This window comes from Parasteatoda tepidariorum, chromosome 1 (assembly GCF_043381705.1).
Source record: "Parasteatoda tepidariorum isolate YZ-2023 chromosome 1, CAS_Ptep_4.0, whole genome shotgun sequence".
Taxonomy (NCBI): domain Eukaryota; kingdom Metazoa; phylum Arthropoda; class Arachnida; order Araneae; family Theridiidae; genus Parasteatoda; species Parasteatoda tepidariorum.
In genome coordinates, this window is record NC_092204.1 from 12,050,114 (window position 1) to 12,064,340 (window position 14,227).

General features: G+C 28.0%; 1 protein-coding gene across 3 annotated transcripts in view; it reads left to right on the plus strand.

Moving 5' to 3' along the window:
- Positions 1–74: 74 nt before the first annotated feature.
- Positions 75–14,227, plus strand: part of LOC107445702 (uncharacterized) — a 22,463-nt gene continuing 8,310 nt past the window's right edge. Inside the window, exons 1-9 of one of the 3 annotated variants that reach the window (XM_071187309.1) lie at positions 106–404; positions 1,488–1,569; positions 2,732–2,857; positions 4,142–4,202; positions 4,839–5,562; positions 7,254–7,316; positions 9,888–9,933; positions 11,601–11,691; positions 13,222–13,294. In XM_071187309.1, coding sequence (XP_071043410.1) covers positions 7,307–7,316; positions 9,888–9,933; positions 11,601–11,691; positions 13,222–13,294 — 220 coding nt within the window. In that variant the 5' untranslated portion in view covers positions 106–404; positions 1,488–1,569; positions 2,732–2,857; ... (1 more) ...; positions 4,839–5,562; positions 7,254–7,306. Of the gene's footprint in view, positions 405–1,487; positions 1,570–2,731; positions 2,858–4,141; positions 4,203–4,838; positions 5,563–7,253; positions 7,317–9,887; positions 9,934–11,600; positions 11,692–13,221; positions 13,295–14,227 lie in introns of all 3 variants that reach the window. The other 2 variants (XM_043053715.2, XM_043053716.2) reach the window with 2 other exon arrangements.

The window sequence follows — 14,227 nt, forward strand, 5'->3', positions numbered from 1 at the left end:
GTATTTAAACGAGGTTATAAGCGATATGCTTTCTTTGCTTTCTGAACTTTAACTTCAATTTTCTTGACGTCACCATAAAATACTTGAAAAAAATAGCGGAAAAGCGCGCCTCTTTGCACGTTGTTGTGTTTATCTTTCGATTTGTATACATTTGTTAATTTTGCATTTCGACGTTAAAAGCATTAATTGTTTTTATGTTTATAGCTGTTTAATTATTTAAAAGTTAGGATTATATGTGAAACAAGAATAAATAGCATAATGGATAAAGTAGACCGATGGTATTTTACGCAAGATCGGCTGATAAATTCTCCAAGTCGAAAATTTTGCGTATCGGAGTCCAAAGAATTATTATATCGCCAACAATCAGCACATTTCATTCAAGATTTGGGACAGCAGTTAAAAGTGTATCCTTTTTATTATATAATTAATTTTGTTATCAAATTAATGTGTGTATTCGATTGCATGCAGATGATAATGTTCGTGACTAATAAGACACGTGGTTTACTCGGATGTCGATAACGAAATATTTTCTTGTAAATGGACATTATGATAAGTAATTTTTTATAAATTTGGAATATAATGATTTATAAGGTCTGAACAGAAATGTCATGTTTATAAGTAGCTATTTCTCAATAATTTTCAGCACTTTTTCTTTGCAAACATTTTTAATCGTTATCCATAATATTTTATTTTAAAATTTATCATGCAAATTTATAGATTAAGTTTTTCTAAATATTTTTCTATGTGTATAAACATTGTTAGCTCTTTCTTTTAATGAACATTTTTAATAATTAATCTAAAGGATGCACAATCATTTCCAAGCAGTGGGCTACTTAGAGCTATTTCCGGATCCTGATCTGCCATGCCAACTGCAATCGCTAAGGTGCCAAATAGGTTTTAAATTTGCAATTAATAAAAAAAGAAAACATGTAGATATTTGCCTGGGGGTGACTATGAGTTATGCCTTTCAAGTCCCTTTTTGTGATTTTTTTTGTTTCTCCTGGGTCGCCTAGACTTGGCGATTATTCTGCCACAGATCAGGATGCAGAATCGATGCAAGGTTAACATAATTCTGATATTATAAGAATATAGGAAATATTTTGATTCCGTTTATGTGAGTGAGTCACAAACAGCTTGCTGGAGATGTATAAATGATGAAATTGAGTATGTGATGAAATTAACGTATAAAAAAAATTGTTCCAATTCAAAAGAGTGGAGGTAACCTGTCTAATTGGTTTTTATGATTTAAACATTTAGAAAATAAAAACAAATATCTATCATAATTAGCAATATTAAGAGATAATGTAAGGTCAGAGCAAATTTTTAATTTAGTTTCGCTTGTTAGGGAACTAAACTTAATGTTCGTAATTAGATTATAATAATAAAATAGTTTCTTTGATTTATCTATTATTATTTTTTTGAAAGCAGTTCTTATTAATCAATAGTACAAAGTACATATCTATTGCACATTCCTTAATTGAATCCAGTAATCTATTGTGTATCAATAATGCTATAATCTACATGCATAGGTTCTATATGTTTCACTCTTTCTCAGAGGTCCATTGGAGTGTAAGTACAACTTTACTTTACTTTTTTTGCTCTAGATTTACCTTATAATGAAATCTGTGTTATTTAGTATGGTGTAGTATACTTTCTTGTAAGCAGAAAACTGTGACAATTTTTCTCCCTTATTGTCTTTAGAAGGGTGGCCTGCCCTGCCTTCTCTTTGATCATTATTATCTATGCCCCTTCTGTAAAAATTAGCTGCCATCCCTTTAAGAATTGAAATCAAAGTACTTTCGCCCGCACTACAGCTAATACATGAGTAGGTATACCAAATTTGACCATACCTCAGTTTCGAAAGGACTGTTGTCTACTTGCATCATTTTAATATCTTTCAAATTTCATAGAACTATTTCATAATTAAGTAAAGTTTATGTATAAAATCATATTTTATCTATACAACATATTTTGTATAATCAACTTGTATATGTGTTTTTTGTGTGAAAAGATTTTCTATTTGTACATTTAATAATGTCTAAGACATAGCATATTCGTTTTTCTTAAGCAGTTGCTTTCCAAAGCATGTAGTAGGAGCTAAAAGACAAGTGTGGAATTTCCATTTTATTATTGCTACCCCGAAACCTGCCTTTTCTTGGTGTGTGAATTTTTTATATTTTGAGTTTTACATAATTCAATGAACAGTAAATGGTCTTTATTGGTTTGGAATTTCAAAAGGTTACTGCTCTAAATTTTCAACTTCCAGGCTACCTGTTTCAGAAATTTCAAACAAATATGCTTAAGCAAGAAAAAGATGCAAATTTTTGTATTAAGATAAACTTAATCAAAAGATGAATTAAATTAAAGTTACGTTCCTGTAGAAAACATTTTATTAGTCTGCTAAAGGAAACTCTTTCTCATGATCCTATAACAATAAAAAACTGAGGGTTTTTCTTTTCTTAAAAATGTTTTTCATTTGTTCCTTAGGATAAGTATTGTGATGTTATGAATGCTGTTTCATTGAACAATGCAGCTTAATCCTTCAATAACAAGTTCAGCCATGGAATGCTATTACAATACAAAGCCTCATATCCGGTCACCCATTTGCCCAAAGCGTCTATTTTCCGAACACTTATTGTTATCAAAATAAGAAAAACCTTTTTCTCATAACAGCAGAATGCAAGAATTTTGTGGTGAATTAAATTAAAGTTTTACCCTTTTATTTTTTCAGGCATTGGCCATGGCTGCAATATTTCTTGCAGCTAAAGCTGAAGAGCAGGCTAGAAAAATGGAACATGTGATTAAATGTGCCTGTTATTTATTACAAATTAAAGAATCCTTAGATGTTGCCTCTGAAGTAAGTGTCTTAAATTTAAATTATTTCTCGGCTCTTTATCTTTAGACTACTGTGAAACCTGGCAGGTTAGCCTTTTGCCTAACCCTTACCTAATTTTAATAACCTAAGATAATTAACCTAATTTATCCTATATAATATAATGGACCAAAGCAAAGCCAATAACATCTTTATCTTGTGTGTTAACAGCTACAATAAATCTTATTTGGTCAATACCATTGTAAGAGAGGTGACAACGGACTTTTTTGCCCAACTCTGTGCAGCGGCTACTTTTGGAAGGCACAGAATTTTTTTTCATGGACTTTGTGCTGAAGAAAACCTTTGGGGGGGGGGCATTAAAACTTCTCCCAGCAATCGGGATACCATCTGCACCAAATGCAGAAAATATTTGTGTTAGGCTCTTATTTAGAGAGCTCTTTTTGATGATACAACCTCAAGTTGCAGTCAGGGTGCATAAAGACGATGTTGTCAATAATTTACTTATAGAGTTGAAAGTTAAATTTTAAAAAAAACGAAGTTATTTCAGAAAACCAAGCATCTCAAACTTCTTTTCACCTTTTAAAGCTAATTAATGTTTATGATATTTAGATCACTTTTATGGATGCTAAATTTTATTCATCCCTTATTTTCATGACGTCAACGGAAGTGGCTATTCCGCACCAAGAAAATGAAAGTGACTAAAATTTTACTTGTTCGCAAAAAATTCATGTACCTTTGATAACAATTTTAAAGTTGATGGGGGTAACCTCTAAGAATGATCTATCTCTATCAACGACCATTTATGAGGTTTAACTTAAACTTAATTAATGAATAAACTTAATTAATAAACTTAATTAACTTAAACTTAATTAATTTTAACTTAAACTTAATTAACTAATTTATGAGGTTAACATAAACTTAATGCAATGAAACCTCCCGAGAGGTTTCACTGTATTAAGTTTACCTCACCTTTACAAAATTGGTTATTAATCCTAAAACGAAAAAATTCAGACTATTAATTTGTAACAGTGAGTTAATATTTTTTTTTTTTTTTAAACTTACACATCCTGCTTGAAAGTTTGTTATATTCTATACTATTGTGTAAAGTTGAAAAATGGCAAGTAAATGTACAAATTAGTAGGAATTATTAATTAGAAAATAATTTTAGTTAACAGGTTTGAATAACCAAAGTTATTGTATCATATTATATTACTGCCACACTGTGTTATGTGTTTTTGTTAGTTGCTTTTTTCAAATTTTTGAATGAGATTATGTACACTAAGCTAATTTATTTTATTTCCTTTTCAGTTTTACAAAATTAAAGAACAAGAACTTGTAGCTTGTGAGACTATTTTGATTTCGACATTAGGTAAAAAAAAATAATATTTCAATTATCATTCTCTTTTCCTTTAATGTTAGTGCAAGCAATTTTCATGCATACCACATTAATCTTAATCTGTAATATTCATTAGATTGTGAAGCAGTGAATTCAGAGAATATGAACCTTGATTTGTTATAAAAATCAAAATTATTTAATTTAAATAAGAGATTAGTTTTTAGTTTTTAATTTGTTTGGGGCTTATCTGATTGATTTGTTTTCAGTGTTTTTTGAATTAATTATTGCCTTTTTCGAATGCAGCATACTAAATTTTTTCTTATTGCTTTGCTAATATATTTCACAATTTAATTCTGATTGTGATGAGAATTGTGTTGAAGAATGCATTGCAAAATTCTAATTCTTTACAAATAGATGGGAATAGTAAATCTTAACTTTTTTAAGTCTCAGTTCTTCGTAATTAAAATCATTCTTTAATGTGGTAATGTTGATAGTTGATGTCACATTTGTAATTTTCATTATTCTTGACTATATTTTTTATATCTATAACAAATATGTGTGTAATTTTCTAATATTATAAATTTTCTTTTATTTATTTTTGTTAAAAAATACATCTTAAAAAATGTCTGCTTTCATTAAAAAAAATCTTCAAATTTTATTTTAAATTAGGTGGGCAAGTCTGCAATTGATAACGATACACACCTTGTACCCTCTTTAAGAGTGATCACCTTGCCTGGGAAGGGCCATGCGGGCATATATTAAGGAATTTGATCAGATGATATTAATTTAGTTAAATGTAGTGTTCCCATCTAGTAAGATGGAATCTATCCCTGATTTACCCCTCTAGGCCTCTGCTGTTCTGTTTTTCTTGTTCTATTTTTCATCCTTTTTCCTCGACAAATGTAGTTTTTCTAGTTTTTGTTTCTCATCTTTATTTTTCCATTTCTTCGCCAACTTAATTTTTGTTTGTTTGTTTCAAACCACTTTTGTTTCTTCTCAATCACGTCTGGCAAATGGGCACCTATTTTTGGAGCTGTTCAAGTTTTTAATCGGGTAATATCTTACCTCTTCAGTTTCTTGGGATTATTTATTTAAGATGGAATCTAGTTAGATAAGAATGAAATGGCTATTTAGGAATGTTATGTATATTAGAAATGCAAAGCGATGTGTTTTTGTGGCAGTCTGAATTGATTGGAAGTTGGTTTGGTTCACTAGATGGAATGGATTAGTTTTGTGATCCAGTTAGTGGATTGAAATTGGTTTTGTGGTCTAGTTGTAATTGATATTGTGACCTCTTTGTCTCTGAATAAATCTGGCCATAGGCAACTCAGGAAAGGTGATCACACTGCTGGAGGTTTTACGAAGCATGATCAAAGTAGTATATTATTCTCAGGTAAATTAAATAGTTTTTCTTATTGAAATCTGGTGATGGAATTCTAAATTTTCTCTATGAATTTGTCAGACCATAAAATATGTCTTAATAATATAAATAAAACAATAAAATATAAATAAATACATTTTATCCTATTAAAAAGTATGCAGTGTGTTTGGTAAGTACACAATTTAAACTAAAGTTAACAAACATTTTAAAGTTTTTCAAATCCAAATAATTCTGGATTGTTCTTATTTATAGTGATGTAATGATTATACCATACTATAAATCAATGTTTTAAAGGTTTTCTCAATTTTTTTTGTTATGTCCCTAATGCCTAAAACTTATTCCTTATACTAATTCCTAAAACCCTATTTTTACCAAAGATTAGAGAATTGTCTATAAAAATAATTTTTGCACCAGGAAAACTGTGGATCATATGGGATAACGTAATTTTACCCCAAAACCGGGAATTGTCTGGAAATTTGACACCCTATGGAATTGCAAGATTTCACTCTTCTGTGTTTAACCGTTATTTGTGCATGTGCAGTAGAGGCTTTAAAATTTTTTTTTTTTTAATTTCTGATTTATTTATTTTTTTCCGTGCTGGTCGTCATTAATTGTATCCTTAAGATACTATTATTCTTAAGCGTTTCTGGAGTGTTGTCAATTGGATAAAGAAATAAGTAACTTGAAAATTCTGGATTGAGATTTTGTTAATTATTTTTTACTATCCTTTAATTATGACAAATTACTGTTTGATAATTTCGAACTATACTTTAATTATTGCGAACAAAGCTATTTATCAACTACTATGTTTATTTATTCGATATCTAATAAAGAGAGAGAAACAAATTTTTTATTTGAAAGAATTCTGATTCCTCAGAGTTGTAGTATCATTAGCAAGTTTCGCCTGAAGTGAAATCGCAACTGCTTTCATTAAAAATCGACTGCTTTTGTTATATTTTTTTCTCTGTTTGGTAAAAAAAAAAAATATAAAGGTAGAAGATTGTTTATGCATATGCTTAGGATTATTTATTGCTAAAAAAAGTTATACATTTCTAATTCCACTTTGATTTGAGTTTTTTCCCCTATTCACTATAAACTTCGTACTTAATACATTGATTTTTCTTATTCATAACTTTTATAAAGATTTTTTTTTAATTCAGTTGATTAGATTATATCCTTCCTTAAGAGAAGGGTGTGATCTTCTTTTCTTTCTTTCATCCATAGCTTAGTAATAATTTATGTTATACCCATCAAAGTTCAGTAATATTCAAAAACTGTTTAGCATTTAACAAAATATCTTCCTTAAATTTTTGAGCAGTTCCTGAAAGTTCTAATAAGAAGTAGCTGAACATGTATATCCTTGAAATCTGATGCACTAGATTTACGCAATCAAAATGTGCATTTTTAACATTCTAAGCAAATGCATGTTGGAAACTGATTACAATGTTTTATAGCTGTTTCACTGGTGCTGAAAGCCCATTTGGCAGAAATTCTTCAGTGAACAGTATTAATTATATGAGCTTAATAATTCTTAAATTTAATGGACACTCCATTATGAATTTCATAAAGAATTCTTAAAAACCAAAAGAGAATGTCTTTTTCTTTTCTTTTTGGAGTGTATATTTCAGAACTATGTGACTAAAGTGTGTGTATATTTAACTCAATTACTCAATCTAAATTTGAGTTGAATTTTTGATTTTTAGGATTCGATTTTTTTGTTGAACATCCTCATCCTTATGTGATAAAAATTTGTGAAATGGTAAAAGGTAAGCATTTGCTTAAACAAATTAATGTTATATTGATTCTGTTTTTAAAGCTTACTTAGGAAAACCTGGTCATTCATTATCAATTCCTAAGTATTAGTGATAGTAATAATTATCACACCTTTGCATTTAGTATGGTTCAAGGAATTATTATGCATTGAAACTGTATTATATAATGAATTATATCTTAAAAAGACTTAACCAGTAGTATTATCAGAATNTAAAATTGCTATGTTTCAAGCATTTAGTGTTGAACAAAGATCATCGTGTATCAGAAATTAGTATTAATTTGTATTATCTTATCCACATTAAATGATGGAAATGATGTTCATTATGTATCATATTAACTTATTATATTAATTTATTATATTATAATTAACCATTTATTTAAACGTTTATGTAAATTGAAATAATACGATTAAAATCAACATAATTTAATTTGTTGGATTTTATTCTCAGAATTTGGCTTTGTCTGCAAAGTGATCAGCCTAATATTTAAATATGGATTTTTTTTTTCCTTCTTATTTTTAAGTATTTATGTACAAAAATATAAAATTCTTATTTAAAATAATACTGACCTAAAGACAGGATGAAACAAGTATCACTATGTAGTATGTAACTGCACTGTGTTCAATATAGTACTTAGAAAGAAAAAAAAATCTGAAGTTGAAAATAAAAAATTTATTTAAAAAAATCATTAAAAAAAAATTAAGTTATGAAAACTTTATTTTATATTTTTGAAAATAATTGAAAAAAATCATAAAAAATAATTTTCTTTTCAATTATTTTAGCTTATGATTGAGATAATTGGTTATAAAAATTATTGGTTATTTCTGTTTCAAAATATTTTGTAAAAACTAATCTAAAATGTAAGGGGAAAGAAAGGAAGCACAAAAAATCTCTCCATGATAAAAAAGTAGACAATAAGTATTCCACTTCTTTATCAATCTCTTACTTAATCTGCACAATTTTATCTTTCCCATTTATTTGTAGACAAAATAAGAAAAGAGTTATATTTATGTGGCCAATATTTATGTGGCCAAAATAAACATATAGTTCTTGATACTGTGTAACCATGTTTTTTTTTTTGTACTTTTTTTACAGGGCACCTATGCGACTTAAAAGTACTTAATTTTGCATTCCAAAAATTAAGTATTAAATGTCCTTGTTTTAAGTTTAGGTATTTTAAGTCCTTACTCTTTCCTCAAAGAAAAAATATAAAAGAAATTCTATGTATATATTATATCATTTTAAAAATAAAGGCTCGAATTTGAGTAATATCCTTTTGATATGTTCGATTTATTTATTTTTTTAGGATTGAGAACTTTTTTGTTTTTGTTGTTTTAATTATAGCAAAGCATTTAAACTGAGTTTTTCATATAGACTTAATTTTTTTTATTGTTCCTTTTCCCTGTGCGAAAAAAAAGAAAGAAAAAAGCTAACCTAGAAAAGTGTGATTCTCTATTAAAGTTACATTTCAGAACTAAGAACAGTTTTTATTCTGTTATATATATATATTTTTTTTTATTTATTCAATTCTCTATTTATCAGCGTTTTTATTATGACACAGCATTTTGTAAAGGGCGTTTTCATTGAACATTATTCTTTTATGGTCACTTTTTTTCTAAAAATATGGCTATGTAAGGAAGTTGAATTGAGATTTTTCAGCAAATAAATTTTTTGTTTAAAAATTGAGCAATTTTTGTTTTGGTCTCTATCAAGCTTTTTAATTTTTTCTTACATAATTTATATATGGCTATTTATAAATAATTTTGTAACTGCTAGTCATACCTTTTAAGTTATTTTCATCTTTCGCAAAAAATCAATGTAATGAAAAGCCTCAGTTTTAAGAAAAGGAATAATATTTTTGATCTGACTTTTTAATGTATAAAAATCTTTCTAACACTGTTAACTAAATTGTTTGAGCTCTAAGTAAACATGAAAGAAATTTACAATTATTAATTACTTTTCTTCTAGGTAAAAATCTTCCCAAATTACCAGGTTTTTATTTATTTATTTTTGCAATTCGATTTTAAGGTACTCTACGTAACTTTTTTTTTTTTTTTATTTCCAAATTTTTAAAAAAAAATATCAACTGTGGATGTTCTTGAACTACTGGTTAATTTTTGGCAAGAAATATTCAGGTTTTTTTTGTTCAAAACTGTAACACTTAAAAAGTTCATATCAGGATGGCCACAAAACAGGGAATTCAATTAAATACCCACAATGTCATGAAAAATGAATTAATTTTATGGGGTACCTAAAAATTTAATCTTTTTATTTGAACCCTAATAGCAAATATAAATATTTTATATTTTATGTATAAAAATATGGTAGAATAAAAAATTAATAATTATATGGTTGACCTGGTTGCAAGGAAATTCAATAAAATAAGTCTAGAAGAGTCATTCTTTGAGTGTCTGTGGTCGCCCTAAATACAATTTATGTTTGGGCAACCAGAATAAATCCCAAGACTTCAAAAGTTTGTGTTTCTTTTTCGATATTTAATTTGAAATGCTATCAAAGCTAAATTAAATTGTGCATAATAATGATAATTCTTTTTTATTTTTATAGCTGGTAAAGATCTTGGGTCAATGTCATACTTATTGGCTACTACCAGGTATATAAAATTTTTACTTTTTTAAATTAAAAAAATGTTTCTTTTATTCTCTTCTGTTCTTTTTTCTTTCTTCTAGAACTTCTTATCTTACACTAATATTTCCTCTGTTAAGAATTGCATTAAAGGGATGTGTGGTCGTTTAAGGAATAGAAACTAAAGATCTGTAAGGTACAATAATGTTTTTTCTTCTTTTTTTAAAAAATCTATCACGGTAGTGCAAAGTTCATACAGTATTGATTAAAAGGTTTATATCTCATAAGATTGCTGTTTGAAACTATTGCTAAATATATATACTATTAAATACGGTATGTAATATTTTATTTATTTCAAAAATCATTCACAAAATAATCAATGTTAATTCTGAAGTTTTGTCAAGTTAATTTGAAGTTTTTTGTTTTAGGTTTTCTATTTTAGCACAGTTTTAAATTACTACTTCTCTGCATTGGGGGGAAAAATTTCAAAACAATATTTTTATTTTATTGCACATAAAAATCTAAAGTTATATCAAAGTTTTTAACTACTTTGTGAGTAGTTCCGTGGACCTTTTCTTTAGAGAATGAATCTTAATTAAATTAAAGGATTCCCAGTGTTTTCATCGCGGAAAAAAAAAATGGGTGAGAATTTCTCACCCTTTCTCAAAAACAGGGTGAGATTTCAAAAAGTTAAGTGAGATTTCTAAAAATTTAAAAAAAAATAAAATAAAGNAAAAAAAAAAAAAAAAAGGCACAAAGAGACTTGAAAAAAATAATAATTTCTTTCATTTTTAACATCTTCTAATTTTTAAAGCATTGAATATTTTTGTTGCATCATTATATCAAAAATGTTCTGCATCTACTTTTTCATCAGCTATTCTCATTAGGTTGCTCAAGTGCATGTTTGTTTCGTTTTGATCGTTTCTACCCACGTTTGTTTCATTTGTCCGTTTCGGAGTAGAAGATATTGCCTTTGCAAACTTTGCAAGAAGATATTGCCTTTTTGTCTATCTTACATTAATGCGCAAAAAAATTTGAACTTTTTACATGGAGAGACCTTAACTACGGTAAACACGTGGTTGCAGAGAAATGCGTTCTGAAAGAGGTTTCGTGTTCTGTTGTTCTTAAAGGTTCTGAACAATATTGGTAAATAGGGAAGCTAGATACTGGGGCAGATGTTGAAAATAATGAAAGATCCATTAAGAAAAATGTAACTGATTTTATTCTAAATGGCACAACGAGAAATTTTTTTTAAAATGCGAGAAATTCGGGATTTTTGAAATTGGTTTATAGAATGCTCTAATTTCTCGCGGTAATAATTTTTTAATGCGAGAAAAGAGAAAAATATGCGAGATTCGCGCTGTAATGAAAACACTGGTTCCAATATATAACTATTTGCATAAAGTTTATAATACTAGGTGTTTTTAAAGGATATTATCTTCTTTATATTCATATTCCATTTCTTGTTTTTCTTAAAAGAAAAATTTTAATATTGTGTTCATAAGAATTTGTTGCAACTTCATTTCAGTAATCTTTCTTTTTTAAATTTGCTTTTATTCTCATTCTGTCTTGGATATTCTTCTTTTCTAATTTTGCGTCAATCGAGTATTTTATAAGTTGTTCAGTAGAGTAAATGGTAATTAATTTTTTTATTAATAATAAAATTGCATTAATTCTCATCTCCTTTCAATTTAGTTTGCAATTGACAACACTGTGCCTGATGTACAAGCCTCAAACGGTTGCCTGTGTTTGTTTTTATCTTGCTTGCAAGTGGTCTCAATGGAAGGTAATTTGCTGTTCCAAACTTTATTATTTCATTCTCTTTAATCGTGATTTATAACTAAAGTTTTTTGTACTGACAATGTTCTAAACTTTCAATTAACTATAAGTAAAGAGCTTTAAATAAGCATTTCACTATAATTTAACTGTTTGTGCTGAATAATTTTACATGCTTATTTGTATTTATTATTTATATTTTTTTATGAATTAATTTGCTAAATATTTTCAGACCTTTTGTACTTTTCCCACTCTCATGCCTGCAAAACTTTAAAATAAGTACTAAAGTATTTCAAGATGCCTTTTTTTTTTTTTTTTTTTAAAGTATGTTAGAAATGACTTGTATGAACCTGAAAATGAGTTTAATTTTTTAATCAGTGGAGACCATTATTTAAGCCTTCTAATTTATACTAATACTTTATAGTCTCATCAGGGTTCGCCTTTTATGCACTTCTTGTTTAATGTTTTAACCATGAAATCTATTAAATATCTTAAAATATTTTTACTCATTTATATACTTTGACTATGGCTCAATTTGTTTTGATATATTGACCCACTACTAAAAGCTGTAATGATAGACAGCAACATGCATTATTAATGCCGTTATTAATGTTTTTCTTAACTAAATGAGCATTTCCCCTTTGGCTATAGAAATTTAGTATTTCTTTAATAAAACTTAGTATTTTTAAAAAAATTTGTTTCTCTTCTCTAAGTAATTAATAAATCTATTCATCATTGTATTGAAATAGATAATATAGCAATATGCATGTTTGTTCTTACTCTCGGTACAATATGACATTTGAAATATTTATATTCTTTTACTTAGTTAAAACCTGAGGTTCATGTATATCAGGGATCTGTCTAGGTTTTTCTGAAAGGTACCTATTTTGTGAGAATTTAGACCTAATTTGTAAAAATTATATTAAGAAAATATGGATTTATCCTTTCTTACGGGATGCAAAAATAAAATTTTAAGAAAGAGTATTCTGTGAAACTACCGTTTTTCCTGAAGTTGAATTTGTGAAGGTACCGCTAAACAGTAGTAAATTTAGCCTGGACAGACCCCTGTATATGTACCTAAAATTAGCCTCTAGGCAGTATAAAAAAAAAAAAAAAATCTTATGGCAATAAAATAGAAATTTGCAACAATGAAATATTTTTTCTGCATTCTTTTATATTTCAGTAGTTAATATTAAGAAATATATATGGAACATTTTTGAAAAATGCTAAATGGGTCATTTTGAAACAGTTAAATGTTTCCGTTAAATTCTTCCATAGAAAGACAAGAGTATTGGCTAAAATATTTATTAGTAGTTGTATTTTAAATCATATCCCTCTTGACCAATAAATATTAATTTCATTTAAAATTCCTTACAAACAAGTCCTTAATGCAAAAGGACGTGATTGTAGGTGAAGAAAAGTCACTCGGTTACTATTCACATGGAAAATAAATTTATTATTGTATGCTGTTTGGCAAATTGGATTATTAATTATTATTATGTGTAAAATGTTGATTGTTAAGTTTGATAATTTGTTATAGATTGATCCTTGCTCAAAAGGGAAAGATTGGTTTCATTATGCTGACCAAAGTATGACTTATGAAAAACTGGAAGGTATTTTAATTTGTTTTATTGATATTTTTTTCCTTCTTCCTAACTTAATAGCTCTCACAATTAAAATCAAACGCTGGAACAAATCCAACTTCAAACTTCAGCATGTGGTCTCTTAATATGTGTGTTATAACCAAGGCTGTTGTTTCAGAATCAGAGTTGGGCAGGATTTGGGATAAAAGGAGTCAGGTTTGAGATGGTTCCAAATTTCATATTTCGTTGGATGACGATTAGATGGCTAAGAAAGCCATTTCTAAACTTTCCTTGTAAATGAAATTATTTGCAGAACAATTGAAGTATTCAAATCAGGACAGTCAGACTGCAAACATTATTTGAGTCTCTATCATCCTTTTCCAGTAATGAATTAGATTTTGAGAAATATTTAAATAATATTAAAAAGGCTAAGACAAAGCAAATGGAAATTTTTAAAAAAACCTTTCAATATAAAAATGTAAAAAATACAAACAAGACTCACCACAAACTTGACAGATTGCTTTTGCTAGGGACCTCTTTTAGTACTTCTACAAATCTATCTTGAAAAGTTTAAAAAAGGAACAGTAAGAAGTTTTCTTCCTCAAGTTAGTGTGGAAAGACTATTCTCTCTCAGTTTATGAAATAGGATCTATCAGGGCTCGAAAAATCGCCCGCCCTCGGCGTTCAAAAATTCCTTGTGGGCAACAAATTTCTCAAATCTGAAATCCGCACGGACGGCCATTTTCCCGTTAATTGTTCATGATACATTTTCAATTTTTATTATCCTACAAGAGTCCAGCGCCTCACTTCTAAAATGACCCTCTAATCTGGAAATACAGCAACATACTGCTCATGATGGGATTGATGTTTTCTATGTCTGGGAATACTGCAGCGGTTAAAAGGGGCTTTTCAGCAATGAACTTACAAAAAAACACATTACGTACTGGTTTTAAACAAGAGTTA